Raw genomic sequence first — 22602 nt, 5'->3', positions numbered from 1 at the left:
TTGAGCCAGTGTTCAGAAAGAAGTTCCAGCTGAGGAGAAGCCAGTGTGCTGAAGCCTGGTGTCTGAGGAGCTCACTCAGCTGTAGCATGTGATCTGATCGTTACATGAATATCCCTCTGCTTCTGTTTCCTCTTATGTACGTTGTCAGCTGTTACATTTAGTTCTTATGGTGTCCATCAGCTTTTATCTGAAAGTCAGAGATTAATCTCACGTTCATTAAGTGGTTTTTATCAAAGTAAACTATTAAGTCTTTTTGCAAAAAAATGCTGGGGGAGAGAGATGACTTCTACCCACTGCTTTTCAGGGCTGTGTTTTGGGGGAAACAACTGTTAACAAATAGTTCCTTTTGCAACACAGACTTTAGCCTAGAGCAGCTGACCTTGGATGATCTCCCAACCTGCCTGCAAGCTGACAGTTTTTGCTTTCTTGCTTCCTGTCAGCAGAAGGAGGATAGCTTAGCACATCCAAAAGACTTGTTCCAGTGCTGTTTTAGAACTGCCTGTGGGAGGTGGGCACGGGTGTCAGGCACTGTCCCTAAAGGTCTGCAGAAGAAATAAAGTCTGCTGCCTGTAGATGTAAATTTGTTCCTTCAGGGCTCACAGGTCCTTTAGAAAATTAATATGGTTTTATCAAGTGTGTGTGGGTGAAGATTGAAAAGCATTTGTAGATGGTGTAACAGCTAAATCACTTATTTTTCACCACAACTTCAACCATTGCTGCCATGGCTGCTGTGATACTATTGCCGGCAAGAGCAGGGAATCTGAAAAAGGAAAGTATATGCAGGGCTGTTTAAAGTCATTTTACCATGGTGGCTGCATGATCTTAGTCCTGTGCTCCAGATGAGGCAGATAATGTGTCAACTCTCAGGGAGAATTTTGGCTGTTGACTCTTTCTTCCCACCCTGTTCAGATGGAAAATACTAGCTCCATGTGTGGCTCTTCCTTTGTGCTGCATTATTTTCAGTTTGTCTCTTTAAATATATGCTAACTGGTGGCATATAGGAAACTTCTTTGTAAACCAGTCAGGTTTGGGGTTCCTTTTTTCCCTTCAGTTACTGCTTTTATGAATATGTGATAATTTATAGTGGTGGGCAAAGTGTGATCTCTGTGGAACCGCTAACCCACAAATACACTTTAGACTATTTTTAACAAGACTACTAGTACATTTTCATGCAATAACTTTTCCTCCTTTCAAATAGAGAGCCCTCCTTCCTGTTCCCGCTACAAGCCCCCACCAAAACAGGTCAGACATTAGTGTTTTCTTGAGCAATTTGTATGTGTAGGGGTTTTGTTTTGTTTTATGAGGAAGTAATACGCCGCTGAGTTGATACATCTGCACTGTTTGGGGCAGTTATAGTCAGGAAAATGTCTACATGGAAAAGACGACAGTTGAGTTTAACTGATGTACGTGGTCTAACTGTAAAGCATTGCAGCTGCCACCCATTTGAGTTTCTCTGCTTGTACCACGTAGAGTGGAAGCTTGAAAATCATCCCCCTACTTCGCTGGGAAGGGATGTAATATTTTGGTTACAACTTTGTGGTTTATTATTACACAGTATTTCATATGGTAACAATACAAACGGGAAGGAGACCAGCTGACTCTTAAATTCCACACGGAGTTATGTTGGGTTGTTGTTTTTTTTCAGTGTGACTGCAAATCTGTTGTGTGACTTCGAGTGGATGATGCAGTAACCACGGAATCCAGCAGTGACATTTTAGGAATACATTTGATTAACGGTTCTTGTTTTGTCATCCTGCATGAAGTGTGTTAAGGATTAGATGTATAGCCTTAAACTAGCAAAGAATTTAGTATTTGGTTTTCACCTTCTTAAGAAGGCCTGATGTCTTTTGGATTTAGAGAAACACGGTATGGGTGATACAAGGGAGTAGCTTCAAACTGTTTGAGAGTAAGTCAGTGCTCTTCATCTGCTAAAATTCCAGTATCTTCCTGTTCCTCAACATAGATATTCATAACTGCTTTTTGTAATTCAAACACTGCCAGGATGGGGCAGCCACAGCTTCTCTGGGCAACCTGTGCCAGGGCCTCACCACCCTCACAGGGAAGAACTTATTCCTAAGAGTTCATCTGAATTTCCCCTCTGTCAGTTTAAAAGCATTCCCCCTGTTCCTATCTTTTCCTGCCTTTGTCCAAAGTCCCTCTCCAGCTTTCTTGTCAGGCCATTTACACGCTGAAGGCTGTTTAAGGTCTTCCTACAGTCTTCTGTACTCTAGGATGAACTGCAGGTATTGTTCAGCACCTTTCTAATCTCTGAATTTGGTTTAGCATTAGCAAAAATAATGCCTTTCTTGGTGATGTGTATGTTTCAAATAATTAAAAGGGATTCTCTTGATACATGTAGAAACATCTGCTTTTATTATTGTTTATAGGGGCACTGCTGTGTACAGTGCTAAATCACGATTGTGACTTATAAAGTGCTTTTGCATATGTCGTCCCATATGGATCACAGTCACACAGGCAGCAACTTGCATCTAAAAGCAAGACACTTCAGTTAGAAGAGACAACCAGCAGGCAATCTGGAAGTTCAAAGTTAGTATTCAGCAGAAACCATCATTTGACTCCTTTCAGTACACATGAAAGACTGACATCTCATTACTGTTTATGAATACCAGCAACTAGCTGTGTAGCCTGCACTTGCAGAGTAAAAATAGCTTCTTTGCAACGCAAACTTGGCATTGGGAGTTTATGTGATGCTACCATTGTGTTGGGGTTTTTTTCAGGAGAATGAATGTCTCCTTAACTGTATATGTGAGCTATCATGCTATCACTGAAATAATCATTGAAACCACAGAATATAGAACACTTTCCACATAGCACGTACCACATTTTGTCTCCCAAATAGATCATTGGAAAAGGGAAAGAGAGGTTTAAGTGAAACCAGCTGCTAGCAAGTGTCTGGTGCTGGTGGCTACTGTGGAACAAAAGAGCAGTGTGAGGAGGTAAGCAGGTCAGATTTTAGGTTGGAGATGACTTTTTATCTTTTACATGGTTTAAGTTTTTGTACTTTCAGAATTTCAGCTTCTTCAGAGAGTATTGTGCCCAGAATGTAACAAAACCCATATCGAACATAGGCTACATCCACATACACTTCACAAAGAAATTACATAGTGTATTTGGTTAAAACATGGTCTTCTAGTGATGGTAGAATGATTTTAAGAAGGATGCATATTTAGGTGGAGAATTCAAAAGTAGGAGCTAGAAATTTCATTAGACTACAAGAAGGAAATGTGACTGCTTTTCTGGATTATTGAGGGGTTTTCCATCTTTAATTGCAGTGCTTTATGGCAGGATTGACTGGTGACACAGAAACTTCTGCTTTATCCCTGTACCACCAGGCCACAAGCTATCTTCGTGATCAGTGATGAGAATGGAGTTATTTCTACCGTTTCTGCAGTGCCTGAGTATGCATTTTATATTAATCTTTCCTGGCAGTGGGAACCAGCACTCAGGTCTCACTTTCTGGGTAACTGATAGTTTTGTTCATTAGGACTTTCTAAAAAGCCAGTTTATTATGGCAGAGTTTACAGAGAAGCCAAATGACTGTTGTCACCATCCAGGATGGACATGGTAGATGCTTTATTCCAAAAAAAGGTTCTGAACTTTGAATTCACAACTAGCATAGGATCTGAACTGCAGTTATTACACATTTATTCATGGTGGCTCGTTCATATGTGGCTCCTGGTGCAGAGATTTTTGTTAGCCAGCTCTGGTTCCCTGCTCGATGTGCTGTTTTCCTTATTTTGAGGTCTTTCACATTGTATGAGTGAGTGAGTAGGTACTTAAATAGCTGCATAGCTGCATTCTTGCAGCACAGGACATTTGAACATACAATGAACCTTTAATTAGCCTGAACTGCATATAGTATGGCACACGTAACATCATGGAAAAGACTTTTTTGTTGTATATCTACAATCATAAACAGTTTTTGCTCCAGGAACAGTTTATGAAAGGGTTTAAGGCTCCTTTTGGGGTTGCCTTTTGGGTTCTTTGGGGTTTTCTTTGAGGGAGAGGTGTCGAAAGGGATTTCAAAAGAAAAGGCATGCTGGGGAGATAAACAGCTCTGTGTTCAAGAGCAGCGCAGGAAGCGAATAGATGGTGTTGCTTGGGGATGCTCTTAGAAGTAATTAGTGATAAGAGTGAGGAAGGAGAAAATCTGTTTGGCAGCTGCTGCGCATTTAGCAGTGCCTCTGACCTTGGCCTGTAGGTGCTTCAAAGCTGCTGGGGGAAGATTTGCTGCCAGTGCTGCTGGATTTACCTGAATTCCCTTTGAAAGACTTAGTGAAATCTGCTGAAAACCTGTGGGGCATAACTTCTCATCTTAAAACCCTGCATCCCGTATTCAGGTATGGTGTAGTATATGTGATATAAGGTGACAGACTGAAGGACTCATGTTTGCGCTTTTTAGGTGCCTAATAAGAGTACTAGGAACGGTCTCCTGTCAGTCTGCTGTAGGGTGGGAATTACATCCTCCGTACAAACGTGTCTTTACCCTGCCATGGGATAACACGAGAACTGGCAAGAATGAACAAGTCATTGGCCAGTGTCCAGAGCCCAGGAGATTGGTTGGCAGGGAAGTACATGGCAGGATTTAGTCTGACACAATTTATTTGGATAAAAAGGATAACTGATGGTGCACAGTGCATGTTTCACCTTGCTAAATATCTGAGTTCTCTTGCCAGAGCTGTGAAATGATAACTTAATCCTTGATTGCTTCTTATAGCGCTGCAGGCCATAGTCTCTGGAAGAGTGTTTTGTCAGCCAAAAATTATACATAGCTTTGCCATCCCCATTTGCAGTGCCTATTCCAGCTAGCGAACTTTGGAATTAGTTTGTGGTCAGATGCTTTTACACTGTCTACATTGTGGCTTCTGCAGTTGGTACTACCAGTCATACTTCTTTGCTGATGCCTGTTACTGATTCTTATTTTTCCCAGCATGAATAAATCACAAATAGTAATATACAACCACTAAAGCAGCTGCCAGACTGGGTTTTGGAGGTGAAGGATGTTGGTAGAAGTGTTTAAGGGGGTTTTTGTACATAAGAATAAATAAAGATCCCTGGAACAAGAAGTAGGGAATTAAAGCTTATTCAAAATTACCTTCCCCATTAAATACTTTAGGATTATCTGATTTCCCAAATGAGAGCTTTCAGTTGGAACACAATGGGCATGAAAGAGCTGCAGTGCTTTGAAATAGTTATGTGGTGTGTTGAATGAGGAATAGTTCACAAAATATTTCTTACACTTAAAAATGACCACAGTGATTTGTTGAGGTGGGAGGGAGAAGAATAGACAAAGCAGATGTGTAAATTCATCATGTGGACAAAAGATGAATTTAGGAAATTTAGAGGCACAGAGGAATGTTGTGGTGAATCAGTAGCGCTTATTTAGGAAGAAATAGTTGGGCTTTACCCCCAAATACTGAAGAAATGATATTTTTCAGAGAGCACGAAATGGAAGTGCTGGATATGGAAGCAGTATTTTAGTCTAGTAGCCAAGGACTGCTGCATCTTCAGGTCTTGTAGCTGTACATTCAGCTGCACCTTGGTTTCACTGCATGCATTGTGTGCCCACAAGCTGAATATCTGTCTTTCCTTTTCACTCCAGAGGTGTTTGGTTGGGTTTTTTTTTTTTTTCTCTCTTCAGAACATGTTCTTGATGCACTGCTTTTATGCAATTCTAGATTTAAGCAAGTTTAATTCTGCCTAAAGCACTATGACATTTTTTCAGCAGTTGGAGCCATTAGTAGGGCATATACAGGACATGGGATCTGAGCTGTCATGGTGAAGGCTTGCCTGTAATTTTCATAATACGCTGTATTTTCCCTTTGCTACTGAGCAAACAGGTCAATTATAGCTTATTTACCATCCTTGTGCTGGGAAAAGAGCAGCTGATTTGAATGTACGGTGGGGATAAGGATTTGTTTCTAGGACAGGCAGAAGAGCAGCTTGGTGCAAAAACATTACCCTGAAAAGCAGTAGTCAGAGGGGCTATGGAGGGATTGAGGCTGCTTGTCTTGATGGTTCTTTCTAGTCTTACTTTCTCTGGGGCAAATATTTTACTTATTTCCTCATGCCAAGTACTCTAGTAGTAAGATTTCGGTCCTGAAAGCTCATTATAGTTTGGGAAAATGACAACAGATAGTAACTCCTGCTTTCTGTAGTGAGGATACGAGTAGGTGGAGAAAGCAATCCCTTCTTAACATCGTTCATGGCAGACCTATATCTTGCATCTGCTGAACTGTATGAGTGAGTTTGCATAAATAGAATGCTAGGCTTGAAATCTTCCTGAAGAAAAAGTAGTATATTGGTGCATGCCAAAATGCTTCAAATTTCGGTTGGCATTCAGCATATGGGAAATGTCAAAGTGGATATTGGAATCGTATTTAGGTTGGAAAAGACCCTTGAGATCAAGTCCAACCGTTAACCCAGCACTGCCAAGCCCACCACTAAACCATGTCCCTAAGGACCACGTTTACACATCTTTTGAATACCTCCAGGGGTGGTGACAGGGGTATTGACTGCTGCCTGCTTTCTTATCTTCATGTTATCAGTCAAGTTTGCTCAAATGGGTTGGAGGAATATAGACAGTATTGAAAGAGATGAGTGGGGGAGGGAAGTTACGTAGTCTGTGTTCTTGGGAAGAGTGAAAGACAGTATGACAAGCTTTTTTTTGTTTTTTGAGAGAGAGAGATCAAACACTAATTTTACTATAGCTGAATGTTTGAGACTTCTAATATATGTCAAGAGTTTTTTGAAGTGCTCTTTTTGAGATGCCAGTGTCTTGACAAGCTGCCGTGCTTGGATTCCTTCTTTACTCAAGTGGCTCTGATACATTGTGCTGTTCTTTCACCTTGCAGGCTCCTTGGATGTCAATGGGAGGTTTGAGTTGAGAGTATGTAGACATTGTGCAACAATCTCTGGCTTATCTCTGTGATCGTGAAATGTGTGTGCTGAAGTAAGGAAATCCAGGCAGTTACTGAACCATGAAGGAAAGACAAATAATTTCTATGCTGATGACCCACCCTTCTTGCCTGCAGCTCCTGTCTTCCGCCTCCTCCCCATACACGATTAGATCAACATCATTTGTGATTTCAAGTGTATGTATGTAATACTTTTAAATACTGCTTGAGTGCCTAATTTGGAGTTGGATCCAAAACAGTCCATGTATTGACTTACCACATGGAAAGGGTAGTTTCATTTGTTATTTAGACCAAGCTGGAAGGTATCACCTGAGTTGCAGTTATCTAACATAAATTGCATGGACAGTCATGAGAGAAATGACTGTAAGTTCTCTGGGGATGTGATCTGTACAGAAGGAAGTGTGTATAGTGGTGGGTGTTATACTATAGAGCTTGTTCATGGCCTAAGTAATTCAGTGGAAGGTAAATAGCAAGCATGCATGTAATTAAAATTAATCTCTATTAAAAATTTAAGCATAGGAGAAGCACCTCTTCTACACACTGTGTTTAGGGGGAGTTAGTATCTAAAAGAAATAGACAACATTCCCAGAATTTTCTGAAAGTTCTCAGCGAATCATTTGTTTCCTTGGATTGAAGAGTTCTTGCAGTAATTTGTGTAACTTGCAGTGATTGCCTGCTTCCTATGAGGGTGGAAAGCTTGAGGGCTACTCTGGAGGCTTGGAACCCCCATGGCTGCAGATTCGCTCCTACTCCTGCAAATGGCTCTTGCTCTTGATCATGGACTGTTCTCTTTTTCTCAGCAGAGAAAGCAGAGAGGTGCTGAAGTATATTGTTGTTTGGTGGTGGGTTTTTTTTGTCAGAGGATACTGAATGGATGCACACACTTGTGTATAGCTAGGTATGTGTGTGTAAATAAAAATGGGTTGCTGGGGAAAAATACCCAACAACCAACTCTTCCAGAATGGTTCTGGATGATGTATTTGTATTTTCAAGGAAGACAAATTCAAGAAGGTTTAAAGTAGAGGCAATAATGAGTTTATGAATTGGATGATATATCTGGTTTGTCTACAAAAGGAGTTTTTAAAATACCCTTTCAGGGATTAAAAAAAATTTGTTCTCATTCCTAGGTGCTCATAAAGTACTCCTCTCTCCTGCCACCCCTCTTTCCCACCTTTACTTTCTACTTCCAGCTGCCATTAGACTGCCCTTAGAAATGTCTCTGGATGTCAGCATGTTTTTCTGTGTTAAGTGAAGGAGTGTTGACAGTTACCAAATCCTGTACAAGGGAAGTGAGCAGGGAAGTGGTGCAGTTCCTATTGTGGTGGAGGAGGTACTGGCACTGGTTTGGCTTGTTCCCAACTTCTATCCTTTTGCTGAGTCTGTAGGAAAAACCATCTTGCAATAAGGAATTGCAGTAGGCCTTGAGATCACTTTCAAGTGAGAATAGTGAGACAAATCTTTCCAAAATACTGCTCTAGACTGCTTTAACGGACTGAAAATAGACAGGAAAAGTTGCTTTGAAACATTTTCCCTTTTCCCCAAGAGACCAGGTGACAGGTCCTCTGCCCTGGTAGCTCTGCCATAAAAGCACTCGCAGAAGTCAAAAGCACATTTCTCGGCAGAAGGCTGCAAAGCAGACATGGCTATTTGACACTAGAAAGGCCTCACAAAGAAAAAAATCTATATTAAATTTATGGTAAAATTTCTCTTTGTGTTTGAAATAGTTTTCCAATTGTTTTATGAATGTGCTTTTGGTATATTTAATCTCAGAGCTGAAGAAGCTTAAATGTTCATGGTGGTTATCATAAGGTCTCTGAAATCCCACTTGCCACACAAGAAAAAAAGCCCCTGCATTTTTAAAATAGGCGTTTCAAAACCTTACTATGAAGAAGCTGGAGTTAAGGAGCTCTAAACACAGTTTTGTTCTTTGCAGCTTACCATTGCATTACACCAGCTGCACTGTGTGTTGTGTGGTGAACTGTGAAGTTGCTCGCAAAAAACCCTAAAAAATAAAAACATTCAAAGTGGTAGCTATTCTGGAACTGGGGCTTCGTAACACAATTTAGGCATTAATTTCCGATTAATTCTGTGTATTGACAGAAAATAGAGCTGATAGTGAGTCCTGGTTTCAGCTCTAAGTTATTTTTCATCCTAGTAGCTGGTGCAGTGCTTTGTTTTGGCTTTAGTCTGAGAATAATGCTGATAATAGTGATGTTTTAGTTGTTGCGAAGTAGCACATACCCTGAATTCAGGATTTCTCATCCTTTCATGCTCTGCCAGTGAGGAGGGAGCAGACAGGACACCTGACCCAAACTGTTCCATACCACAGCATGACATGCCCAGTATGTAAACTGGAGAGATATAAGCTGGAGAGAGACTTTTGACAAAGGCATGTAGGCACAGGATGAATGGGAATGGCTTTAACCTGACAGAGTGGAGATTTAGATGAGCTCTTAGGCAAAAGTTCTTCCCTGTGAGGGTGGTGAGGCCCTGGCACAGGTTGCCCAGGGAAGCTGTGGCTGCCCCATCCCTGGCAGTGTTCAAGGCCAGGTTGGACGGGGCTTGGAGCAACCTGGTCTAGCAGAATGTGCCCCTGCCTGTGGCAGGGAGTTTGGAACGAGATGGGCTTTAAGGTCTCAAACCAAGCCATTCTGTGATTCTGTGAAAGCAAGTTGTGCAGTTGTCCCACAGGTAGAACAGCTTTTTTGCCAAATTCCAGCGCTAGGACCATCATGTTTTCTTGTGGAGATCTACTGGTCAAGTTAATAGGCTGCCAAATCATAAGAGGGCTTCTTTCCTCCCTCCCATCATTATAGAATGATAGCTACGTGAGGCTCTACTAAAAAACTGTAAGTTCACAATACTAATTGAAAGTTTGGGTACTGGCTGTTCACCAAACATTCTTTAGAACACAATGGTATCCTGACATCTAAGTGTTTACAAACAAAAGCATAAAGTTGTAATCCCCTTGTCATAACAGCAGCTTTATGGGATACATCATGCACCACTTGAATGTGGTCAGGTCTAAGCAGGTTATTATACTGGCAATACTGAAAGTTTAGCTCCAAGTAGAAACACCCCAAACCCACAAAGCTGCTGTTCAGCTGCAGTTCTTGGGGTTTGGTTGTGGTTTTTTCTTTTTTTCTGAGTGAGCTGGCAAAAATTAGTGTTGTCAGTAGAAACTAAGTAACCACCAACTATGCCTGGAATGCCTTGGAGCACTGGAGGAATTTTCCAAGTAACAGTGATTACTTTTGTTCCTTTTAGGCTTTGAACTGTGTATGTTCTTTCAGATTTTCTTTGATGATTGTAGGGATTTTGTTTTAAAGAGACTGTTTCTGTTAACAAACATTTTTTTTTCTGAAATAGGGCAGTGTGCTTTTCTCTCGAAGAGCTCAGTATTGCTGTGGAGGTAAAATCAAGACTCCGTAAGAACAGCATTAATTGGAGGATACCATGCAGAAACTGGACTCCAGTGGGGCTCAGCATTTTAATACCACTTGGCCTACATGTGTTGCATTACTTATTTAGTTATGGGGAGTAGGTGATACGTGATGTAGTTGTGTGTTTGTGTCAGAACCTGGCATAGTGATTGTGCTGCTTTTATCTGCAATGTATTAGTAATAAAATCACAGAATCACAGAATGGTTATGGCTGGAAGGGCCCTCTGGAGGCCATCTGCCATTTGTCCTCCAGGTGCTGTGCTGGACTTTCTTTCCTTTGACTCAATACTGAGAACACATCTGGGGCTGCTTGCCCTTTTTTGTGCAGTGAGCGAGAGTTAAGGTAAAGTTGCAGCAGGACATTTCTCTTCCAGATATGCTTTAAAGTGTAAAGCAGGCATCATGGCTCAGATTTTCACAGAATGGTTTGGGTTGGAAGGGACCTTAAAGCTCATCCAGTTCCAGCCCCCCTGCCATGGCCAGGAACACCTTCCACCTAAGACCAGTTTGCTCAAAGCCCCGTCCAACCTGGCCTCCTAGGGATGGGGCAGCCACTGCTTCTCTGAGCAACCTGTTCCAGTGTCATACTACCGTCACAGGGAAGAGCTTCTTTCTAATATCTCATTTAAGTTTCCCCTCTGTCAGGTTAAAGTAATTCCTCCCTTGTCCTATTGCTACTTGCCCTTGCAAAAAAAATCCCTCTTCAGACTTCTTGTAGGCCCCCTTTAGTTATTGAAAGGCCATGATAAGGTCTTCCCAGAGTCTTCTTCAGGCTGAGCAAGCCCAGCTCTCTCAAAGAGAGCCCTTGGAGCCTCTTTGCAGCCTCCTTTGGACTCACTCCAACAGCTCCTTGTCCCTCTTGTGCTGGGGAGCACAAAGCTGGATGCAGAACTCTACATGGTGTCTATAGCTGTGAGTGTTCTGACAGGGTCTGTGATTTGGGGGTATGAATAATTTAGCTGGTACTAGATTTAAGAAGTGTCAGAAACACAGTGGTTTGCACTATATCTGTACAAACTTAAAAAAAGTAAACTTGCCACAAAGTGGAGTTGTTCCTGCAGCTGAAGGATAAATTGTGATGACACATAATGCCAGCTTTTTTAATGTGTGTGGATACAAATTGATTTAAGGTAAACTAACTCAGACGGGAGCATGAATATGTGGCTTTACAGAGCTGGGAGATATGCATTTCTGCTGTTAAACCCCCCAGTAGTTATTGCCTATCAGTATGTTTTTCTAGTTTTAGTTGCTTTCTAGTTCCTGAAAGCAGTTCCTGCTTGAGGGCATGAAACAGTACTTACTATATTGGAATTTGATATGCTTGTTTTTGCAGTGGTTATGGGAGATTGAAAGTGGAAAGCAATAAGAACTGCTGGAGATTTGCTGAGACTTTCTTAATTCATAGTTATTGTTGGAATTGTTCCTCCCTCCCCCCCCCCCTTTTTTAACCTGCAAATTCTCATTCTATTTCACTATTCCAAATGGTAAAATACTATGTTCCAATTCTGTGAATTCAGCGTATCCCTGTGCCACTGAGCAGTATCAACCAAATTTATAGTTTGGATGTTGTCGTGGCCACTGTTGGTGTAGGAAATGTTCTTTTAAAAAAGAAAAAAGAAAAACAGAACAGAAAAAAAGTAGTCTGGCTTGTCAAATCCTGTCCTAATGCCTCTCTACCTCTTTTCCCTTTTTTCTGACATGCCGCCTCCCACCTTTCTCCTCCTGTTTGCCCCATCTGCCCATTTGTGATTCAGGCAAAAAGCAAGATGTGCTGTGACTGATTTAGAGCATGTGCTGATTTGCCAGCTGGCCGCTATCTCTGAGCTGCTGGGTCAGCCAAACAGAACAGATAAGGTCTGAGCTGTCCTTGCGTCTTCCCAGTAATGTTTCACCTCATTTGCTGTGGCATTTTCCCCATGCGATATGCAGAATCTCAAATATACTTAAGGTCACTTTACCTTCCCTCTCCTTTTGAACATGGAAAGCCAGAGTAAAATTTCATTTTAAATGTTATTAAAATAGTGCTAATAACTGATGCTGAAGAGAGTAGATTATTGTGCTCAAATATATAGTTTAACTATTATTAACCACACGTCAAGCTGTCTGGTGCATTTGACATGTTGGAGGAAAGAGATGCCATCCAGAGGGACCTGGACAAGCTAAAGAGGTGGACCCTGAGTACCTCATCAAGTTCAACAAGGCCAAGTGGAAGGTTCTGCACCTGGGGGTAGTCCCAAGAATAAACACAGGCTGGGCAGACACTGGATTCAAAGCAGCCCTGAGGAGAAGGACTTGGGGGTGTTGGTTGATGAGAAGCTCAACATGACCCAGCAGTGTGCGCTTGAGCCCAGAAACCAACCCTGTCCTGGGCTGCATCACCAGCAGCGTGACCAGCAGGTTGAGGGAGGGGATCCTCTGCCTCTGCTCCGCTCTGGTGAGACCCCTCCTGCAGTCCTGCATCCAGAAGGACATGGAGCTGTTGGAGCAAGTCCAGAGGAAGCCACAAAGATGCTCTGAGGGCAGGAGCACCTCTGCTGTGGAGATAGGCTGAGAAAGCTGAGGTTTAAGGTCCCTTCCATCCCAAAACAATCTGTAACTCAATTGGGTATCGTATTACTTTTTAAAAAACAGGAGTGGTAGTGGTGTTAGACATAGAATTATGTGCTGGTGGTCTCAGCTGAGAGCTGTTCTGTTTCTGTCTGGTGTTTAAACTGTGCCTTAGATCTGTGAAACCACTAGCATTTTAATAGGAAACCAGATGTGTCCTGATCAAGAAGCTTATACTGTGTAAGAGCTAGCTTAAAAATAAATATTTACTCCTGACTGTGTGTGTTCACTCTCAAGACAGCATGTATATTTGCTTGGCTGCAACAAACAAAATAATAATAAACATAGGCAGTTTTTTTAGAGTATTCTCTTTCTCCTTTTTTTACTTTTAGAAACCTTAGATACATTAGATTCTACCTTCTTCCGTTCAACAGTGAGTTGAAAAAAGGTGAAAGGGGAGCTGGCAGAGGGAATTCCTGTCAGTCTTGATTCAGGTGAAAATACATAGCTGAGTACATCTTAGTGACGTTCTTCAGTAATTAGAAGATAAGTTTTCCCTTTCTGTCCTGGATGTTTCTGCTGTATCTGAGATAGAGGTAAATTGCTGCCTGCCAGCAGAGGAGTAAAACCAAGTCAAAATGGCCCTGTCATTGGTGGTAACATCTGGATGGCCACTGGCTGGTGCTTTGAGTCCTGCCACAATCACTATGCCGTGTGCTCCTTTTCACCCTCTACCTTGCAGATGCTGGTTTGGATGTGCGGTTTTGTGTGAGCAGTTTTCAGGTAACACAGCACTACATGATCTTTTCCGCTTTAGAACTACTTCAGTTCTTTACTATTCATTACAGTTACAAGTTGTCAGTATTAGGAGTCTCTGGATGTTTTTTGCTAATGCCACTCTCAACCATAGAAAATGTTCTTTGCGTACTTTGCCGTCATCTGTGGTTTTGTTGTAGGAGATATTTCCCTGCTCTGAAGGTAATGCTGTAGCTTGGTGTTTACCCTCTCATCACTGCTGAGATGGACTCTATCAATGCACCCAGCACTTCTCATCTGTGCTTGTAGCTAAGCAGGCTGCTGTGGGTGCAGTGATTTCCCATGGGATTTTGAATCAGGCGGAAAATCTTTTCATGGATTTCTGGGCCCAGTTATTGCAGCTGCTGCACTGATGGGTTTGTACATGCTCAGCACAATGCTGCATAATACAGTGTGCACTGTTAATGCTTTCCTTAGAGAAAAACTTGTCTGATTTATTGTTTTCTTGGCCTAAAGTACACAGAACAAACTACAGCTCTAGATATCTCTGCTGTATCCTAAATGCTGTATGCTGGGTTTCTTAGACGCGGGGCTTCCTTTTGCTTGTGTTGGGATTAAGTGAGGCTGTAAGACATGGGTTTGTGTGTTTGTGCAGCTCTTTAGAAAATTAGATACTTGCTTTAAGACCTTTAGTCTGAATTAAGCTTCATGTTTTACAGAGCCTAACATCCTCTTAAAAATGTATCTGTGATAGGACTTTTGAGATTATATCCTTATTGCTATTTTAATCCAAATACTCAATAATACATCCTGTATTGAGGCAGCATTGCCACATTATAATCCTGCCTTGGGACTGGGCTGGGCCATATGAGTGCTGCCTCTTGCTGAATTAAAAGCGGTGTCACATCTCTGAGTGCTGAACTCAAACTCAAATCTAGGCTTGCTGTTCTCCTTATTTTACAAGAATGGTCTTCCTGTAGGAATAAGAATAAGACTGCCTTGTAAGCAGGAGTTTACAAGTGGAGTCCTTCAGCAAAGTGCTCCACTAGCATTTCAGAGCACAGAAAGCCAACCAAATCCTCTTGCATCTGTCTTTAAATGATGACAGAATGGGTTTGGGTTGGAGAGGGCCTTAAAGATCATCTAGTTCCACTCCTCTGCCACAGGCAGGGATGCCTTCCACTAGACCAGATTGCTCCCAGGCCCATCCCACCTGGCCTTGGGCACTTCCAGGTTTGGGGCAGCCACAGCCAAAGATACAGAGGGGCTCTTTGGTGTTCTCTGTTGGTATCAAAGCCCTGGTGAAGGAGACTCCCTCAATGCACCTCCATATCTACAACTCACCCAGAAGCAACAGTTAAGAGTCTGCAGCAAGCATGCTGCTGAGGATCTTGGAAGAGTTTCTATTCAAAGTTAGCCAGGTGCAGGGTGCATGTTGTTGCTGCTTATTTGAATGACCCTGCATTAAATGACCCTTACTTGAACGACTGGGGCAGCCTTGGCTTACATAGTCATCTAGCACAGCTGGTTACACTGACTGCTATTCAAATTCTACTGTTGTTCCTGTTATGTCATACAGATATGCATATTAGATCCAAGCATAAGTAAAAAGAGATGGTGGACTTGCTTAATAAATAATGATTTTTGAGAGATGGTGCCGAGAAATTACTATTTTTAAACTTGCTTCTCACCCTATCTGAGCAGCAAGAACTCTGAGGGTAATCTTACATGGCTCCCATGTCTTTCTCCTGCTCTGTTCAAAAGAAATCAGTGATGCTTGTCAGAAGACTTCACTTGTTACTGATGTCAAGAGCTTCTTAATCTCATTTAGAAGGTCCAGGACAAGGAGAATACCGCTCCTTCATTATGCATTTGCTGCATTCTTCTGTCTTCTGTAAAGGGGAGGCTGCGTAACCTGCTCTCAGGGCATTGACTGATGCTGTGTCGTTATTTTAAAGATCACTTCAGTAATTTTGTACTTGCTGTTTAAAATCAAGCAAAACCCCCTAAACTAACTTTTAAATTATGTACGTAACAGATTAAAGGTATTGCTAGTCTCTGCTCCTGCTTTTAAAGGAAACAACTGTTTGCCCTGTGGTCCCAGCAGCCATGAGAGAACTGAGCTGGGCAAGTCCACAGGTTGGACTCCAAACTTTCCTCTTGAATAACGTATCTGAAGTTCCTGTTCAAGTGGTTTTGGAAATTTTTATGTTGACTGGGTGCTTTGTTTTTAAGAGACAGTAACACCCACAAAGCTAGAGAGACAAGTGTCACAAGAAGAAAAAAAATTGGGAGTGAATGAGGAAGAGATGATGGCAGCATGAGGAAAATCAGTAGCTTTAGAGCTAAAAATCAGCTTATTCAGAGCAGCATCTCAAATCTTACTCCTGAAAAGAGATGAGCGTTGGTTTGTAAAATGACTTAGAATCTGTAAGCAAGGGGAGATCTTAGGAGAGAAATTACTTTTTTAAATACAGCACACCAGTGATGAGGCATTAATGATAGAGCAGTTATGCTACAATCACTGCAACTAACAGTTTGTTTTTTCTTTTGTCTTTCTTCCCCCAACCCTGTATCAAATGTTTTCTGCTCCTGATGCTTTGGGGAACAGCAGGACCCAACCAAAGGTAAAGGCTTTTAGTGCACATTAAGTCAGTGTGTGAAAATTGTTGTATCACTTATTCAGCCTTGGGTTATCCAAATATTAAAGGCATTTTGACAAAACAGTTCTGTAGTTGATCAGCTGTTGAGAAAGAAACTTAAAGCATCTCCTTGCTGGAGAAGAGCACTGTACAGCCTGTGCCAAATAATGAGTCACAGGAACAAATGAGAACATACATGCTCAGCATTACAGACTGTGAATGGAAGACTCCTTGTTGTTTGTGGGCTTTTAAAAGCATTTTCTGATATTTGTGTTAAAGCAAACTCATTTTGCTGTTACAGATCATGATCCCGTGACTTTGTACTTTGTATGAAGGCATCAATCTCTACCCTAGCATATCAGGATTCAGCTTTATTGATGTGGTCCTATAGCAAATATTTTATAGCTAATAGTTTTATTAAGGCCTGGGATGTTATAATAGCATGTTTAATTGTATAATGAACTCAAAGAACAAAAAAAAACCCTTAATTTTAAATAAACAAGCCATTGTTTCCTCAGAGGATATAAAGTAACTCACTTTTATCTCTTCATGCAGGGATGTTAACATAGTATAGGGAAAAAACAAAACAAAACACAAAACTAATGTTTCAAGGATTTTTCTATATTAAGCATTTTCATAAATGTAGGTAGTAAGTTGGGATGTGTTGGTAGTATGAATTTCCAACTCTTGCATTATTTTTCTAACTATTTTAGTTCAAATACTCGAGCAAGATTTGTTTTATCTCTACTTTACTAAAATGGAACTTAAAAACATGTTAACAGATGAAATGAAATTTTAGCATGCAGGTTCAGAAGGTGAATGTGCAATGCTGAAGGGGAAAGAGCAGCCTTCATGAAGCTTTAGGAGAAATAAATAGCCAAAGGGCAACACATTGTACTTCCCTTTTCCTTTCTCCTACAGAATAAATTTGCCCATGTGACTATAGGTCAACCATTACCCTGATTTTTGTTTTTTTTTTCTTGCAAATACATACCACAGGGAGTTATTTTTGCAAACATCTGTCCCAAAATACACGCTGTCTTACTGCAGTTCAGCTTCAATGATGAAAAGTGCCTGTGCATTTTGAATGGATTGAAATTCTCTATTTAAAAAGTTTGGTTTTATCAAATTGAAACTTCCATATTTAAAAAGTTTATTTTTATCACAAGAATATTAGCACTATAAATTGCTCTATATTGTTCTTTATAAGTCTTACACTTTGGGGATGACCTACTTCTCCTCTACATAGAGAGATGCCTACCCTAAGCTGTGTTTTTAATTTATGTAGGTGGGAGACATGGGGAGATGGTAGGCAAGAGCAGCCAGAGGACATCTGTCATTTTGTAAAATAGAAAGTCTTGTAAGAAATGATTTGCAAGGATGGGTTTAAAGGAAGATAAGAATTGCTCCTTGACATCCACTGGCTTTCCACATGGAAAACTTTTGGAGAGCATGGAATAGGATTTTCACAGTAGAGTGTCAGAAATAAAAGCAAGAAACAGGCTGGCATATGGGATAATCATGGAATCACAGAATGGTTTGGGTTGTAAAGGACCTTAAAGCTCATCCAGTTCCAACCCCCCTCCCATGGGTAGGGACACTTTCCACTAGACCACTCTGCTCCAAGCCCCATCCAACCTGGCCTTGAACACTGCCAGGGATGGGGCAGCCACAGCTTCTCTGGGCAACCTGTGCCAGGGCCTCAGCACCCTCACAGGGAAGAACTTCTTCCTAATATCGAATCTAAATGTCCCGTCTGTTGGTTTCAAGCCATTCCCCCTTGTCCTATCCCTACAGGCCCATGTCAAAAGTCCCTCTCCAGCTTTCTGTTGGTCCCTTTAGGTATTGGAAGGGTAAGAAGATGCGCTATTTGTTTAGGCTTCAAACTCATAGAATATAAGTAATTCTGTGGCAATATATGTTATGCTCAGAATGCCCTGAGGAGCACAGTGTTAGCCAAGATAATACAATGCTGTCAAAATTTGGATGTGTTTGATTTAGCAACAGTTTTTATAAGGTGTCCTCCTTCCTACAGGTGTTTGCTTACGATCACTGCTTTTGGTCTATGGATGAATCTGTCAAAGATAAATACGCAGGTAATATTTACTGTAGCTTTGTGCTTGTTGTCTCCAAGTGTGAATGATGTCATTAAAGTAAAATATTTGCTCTTGGGCACAAACCATATGGTATGAAGTGCCTCCCACTGTATGACTGCTTATCAGAAGAAAAAGGAAAAACTTCAGTCATTCCTGTTTCTATTCTCTAAAGATGATGATAGCAAAAGGCATTGCTACCCTTTTGCAGTGTAGGAAATTGAGAAATCCATCACAATAATGGGTTACTCATATTTGCATCTTTATTTAAAATACCATTTCAAGTCCATAATTTTAAAAACATCAAATCCTTTTTAGGATTTGAGGAACGTTTCTATATGTAATTTCATGTTTCATAGTGCTGATGGGAGGTTGACATTGTAATAGAACTTAATAATGTTGTACTAAAAAAAAAAGCCGAATTTAATATAGAACTACGTGAATTCATATGGTCTGATGAGAATGTGTATTTAATTCTAATATTCTATGTATTATTATGGCACATTTTGGCAAATAGTTTTGATAAAATATGAACTATATTTGGAATTACCAGTTTTGTGATCTGTTCCTTTCATACTTGTTATCTTTTAAAATTGGGATTTAGTTAAGTTTGTTTAAATTTATTTAAAAAAATCACAAGAAAAATAAGGTGCACATGCTTCTAGTTTTTAATTTCTTTACCAAATAACTAATGAATAGTAATTTAGTGAGAAAATGAGAATAATGTGCACTTTCAGCTGTACAAATTACATAGGAAGGTAAGTTTCTTGTTTCTCAAACTAATGGAGGCACCTGTAATATATCACTTGCATATTACAGATGATATATATGTGTCACATATATATATAAAAAATAATATATTAATACAGATATTATATCACCTGTATTATCACTTATATTATGATCTCTTAGACATTGGAAGTGTTTGGTACAAAACCGTTCCACTTATGTGCTCCATTAGCCAGGCACAGTTGGGAATTTTGCATGTGTAAAATTCGAATTGGACTTGGACGTCAAGATAAAGACTTCAATGAATGAGAGAAAGGAAAAGCTTTCAGGACCATTAACTTATTTGAGGGACTTTTCAGTCGATAAAGTTTTGCCATGTCTTGTTAAGACTTTAGTTCTTCTGTTTGTAAAAGAAATTTTGAAAATAGAGATTTTGCTTGAACAAGTAATATCCAAATACATGAAGCATTTCTTCCCCTCCTCAGAAAAGGAGCCAAAAAGCTGTTCCTACAGATTTGGTTCAATTACAAAAGATGTGATATACCTTATATTTTGCTAACACGTACCTTGTATTCTGTCATCTCCCACATGGTTGTGATCCCTTCTCTACAAAAAAATCACTTTTATTACTTAATATCTTATACATATGCAGTAAAATCTAATGCTCTACTGATTGCCATAGATTAAAATCAACTGACAGTTGTTAAAATGTACAGGCTGTGTATATTTTGAGATGGTGTCATTCTCCACTGGAATAAATTCTGGAGTTGGTAGTTGATTTTTTGCTGATAAAACCTTTGAACATGAACATTGATAGGATGTTGTTTTAAGCACATACAGGTATATGCGTGATAATTTCAGCTTCTGATTTTTGCAGTAGCATAAATCTGGAGCACATCTGCTGGCTGATGGTCTTGCTCATCTTGAGGGAGCAAATACAGAATGTGATTTAGGCCACAACAGCACAAAATCACCAACTGCTTTTACATAATCACTGAAGAATCCAAATCAAGGAAAAAAAAACAACTCTCTTGCTTTGTTACAGTGTTAGCTTGTGTGTTGTTTCTTAGGTCAAGATGTTGTTTTCAAGTGCCTTGGGGAGAATATTCTTCAGAATGCCTTTGAAGGCTATAACGCTTGCATCTTTGCCTATGGGCAAACTGGTAAGTCCCTTCCAGACATAAGGGAGAAACACTGTTGATAAAAAAAGCTGTTATGTTCTGACTGGAGACCCTTTTCACAGCTGTTGTGACATTGTTCCAGGAGAAATGCCAAGTGATGTAGGTAAAAAATGTTTGTCTCTTTTGTAACTTTAGCTATGAGGTGGAGAGGGTGAAAAATAGGATTTTCTCCCTTGCTGCTGACTACCCTTATTTTTCACACCTTAGATTATAATCTTTAGATTGACCATGCTCATCTTTCAGTTCAGTGCATCACTCATATTTTCTGCTTCTTCAGTTAGAATAATCTTTAATCATCATTGTAAGTGCAACATGCAAAAATGAGTATGCTTACACAATTGATTTTTCTTATTGAGGCACACATGTGGGTTTTTGTGGGTTGTCATCTACAATGAGACTGTATCTACCTGAAAAAAGTCTTTTCTGTCAGTTTGAGGTAAGTTTCTTGGTTTACTTTTCCTTTTAATTAAATAATCTTTAGCCAAATACTGGTTTGATGAAAGCAGAGAACTATACAAATATCTTTCACTGAAATGCAGAATTTATTTTACTTTTTTTTCTTAACCTCTTCTCTCTATTTCCTTTCCATGTTCTGCATAGCAAGAAACCTAACACTAATCATACATTCCTTCTCACAGGATCTGGAAAATCATACACAATGATGGGTACTGCTGATCAACCTGGATTAATCCCTAGACTTTGTAGTGGACTCTTTGAAAGAGCACAGAAAGAGGAAAACGAAGAGCAGAGTTTCAAAGTGGAAGTATCCTACATGGAGATATACAATGAGAAAGTCAGAGATCTTCTTGACCCAAAAGGGTGAGTCAGCAGCACTGTACGGTGTTGTCATACACTCTTCGTTTCCATAACCATTTGCCTTAATGGATCCCACGTAAGGCATTTGCGTAGGATGGCTTTTGTTTCTTCCTGATCTCAGTATCAAATCAAAATGAAGTAGTAAGACTGAAAGCTTGGTGTAAACTCATCCTGATGCTAGCTTTTATGAAGTGACAAAATGTGTCAGCATTTCACATGGTTTGCATTATCATCCTTGTTCTGTGCTTTATTATGGTATTTGTAAGACCATAATGTTTGAGATCTGTCTGTGAGAAACTGTCTATAAATGTTGTCTTAAGTCAGTCATGTGCTTTTTTTTTCCAACCAGAAGCCGTCAGTCATTAAAAGTTAGAGAACACAGTGTTTATGGTCCTTATGTAGATGGCCTGTCCAAGCTAGCCGTTGCTAGCTACAAGGTAAGGATCAATTTTATGAAATGCTTGTGTTGACATTCTAAACACTAGGGTACTGTCCCTTGAGTAAAATTATTAAGCTATTTCTAATTGCTGTGGTAGAAACATGGATTTTAGAGCAAGAGAACTGTAGGATTGTTGTATTGTGATCACCAGGGAGAACGGGGTTAAGAACAGAAGCTCATCTTCATCTGGTACTATTCAGTAATTCTAGAAATAATTCATCAATTTAATGAAACAGCTTTCCTCCCTAACTTAAGATGAGTGTACGCTGTGTCCATGAGAAAACATTCCATGATGGATTACAGAACCAGGATTTAGCAGAGAAAGGCTTTCAGTACCACGTTTTGTCACTGTCTCATGCTATTGCCTGGTAATTTCACTTACCAGTAACACACAGGTGCACTGGAATTATAAACTAATGGCTGTTTACAAGGCAAATATATGAGAACATTACATAAAACTTGCTTGCTGGATAGTAAATTTGTAAGAAGCATAAATGTACTGTGGGACAAATTAATAAATATGGGATGGAAGTCTGTCATCTTAAGCAAAACATGAACATGGTGCAACCCTTCCTATTGCAGTTTCTCATCAACCTCTCTGTGGTGGTTTCTGTTAAGCCAAGACACATTGTGTGCTTTTCATTTACATGTCACCCATCAGCTTTTGCATAATGCAGAGTACAGAGTCAATGTGGTCTCTGGTGGTCTTCCATTTGGTTGGTTTTGGGGTTTTTTTCTACCATCATCCAGCTAGAGTTGCATAAATAAATGTCAAGACCAGGACTCTAGAGTTTTAACCATTTTGCAGGATTGCTGTAAAAACCCTGAAGCAGAGGAGCTGTGTATTTCTCAAGTATCACAACTTAGTGTATCAAAGGAGTTTATAAGCTCTTATGCGGAGAAGGAATATAATAGCCTCTTTAGTGTGGTTCTGTTTAATAAAACTTCTATTAAATCTTTAGAATTCTTTGGGCTGGGCCTCACCACCCTCACAGGAAAGAGCTCCTTCCTAATAGCT

The 22602-nt window shown here is 40.3% G+C and overlaps 1 protein-coding gene across 4 annotated transcripts in view; it reads left to right on the top strand.

Moving 5' to 3' along the window:
- Nucleotides 1-22602, top strand: part of KIF13B (kinesin family member 13B) — a 133529-nt gene that overhangs the window by 34668 nt on the left and 76259 nt on the right. For 2 of the 4 annotated variants that reach the window (XM_061372169.1, XM_061372171.1), the window contains exons 3-7: nt 16299-16311; nt 18362-18422; nt 20219-20311; nt 20968-21148; nt 21495-21582. In XM_061372169.1, the coding sequence (XP_061228153.1) occupies nt 16299-16311; nt 18362-18422; nt 20219-20311; nt 20968-21148; nt 21495-21582 (436 nt within the window). Of the gene's footprint in view, nt 1-16295; nt 16312-18361; nt 18423-20218; nt 20312-20967; nt 21149-21494; nt 21583-22602 lie in introns of all 4 variants that reach the window. The other 2 variants (XM_061372167.1, XM_061372170.1) reach the window with 1 other exon arrangement.

This window comes from Neopsephotus bourkii, unplaced genomic scaffold, assembly GCF_033783945.1.
Source record: "Neopsephotus bourkii isolate Nb327-2 ecotype Australia unplaced genomic scaffold, CSIRO-AGI_Nbou_v1 NB_1600, whole genome shotgun sequence".
Taxonomy (NCBI): domain Eukaryota; kingdom Metazoa; phylum Chordata; class Aves; order Psittaciformes; family Psittacidae; genus Neopsephotus; species Neopsephotus bourkii.
This window is presented reverse-complemented; position numbering and strand designations above follow the sequence as displayed.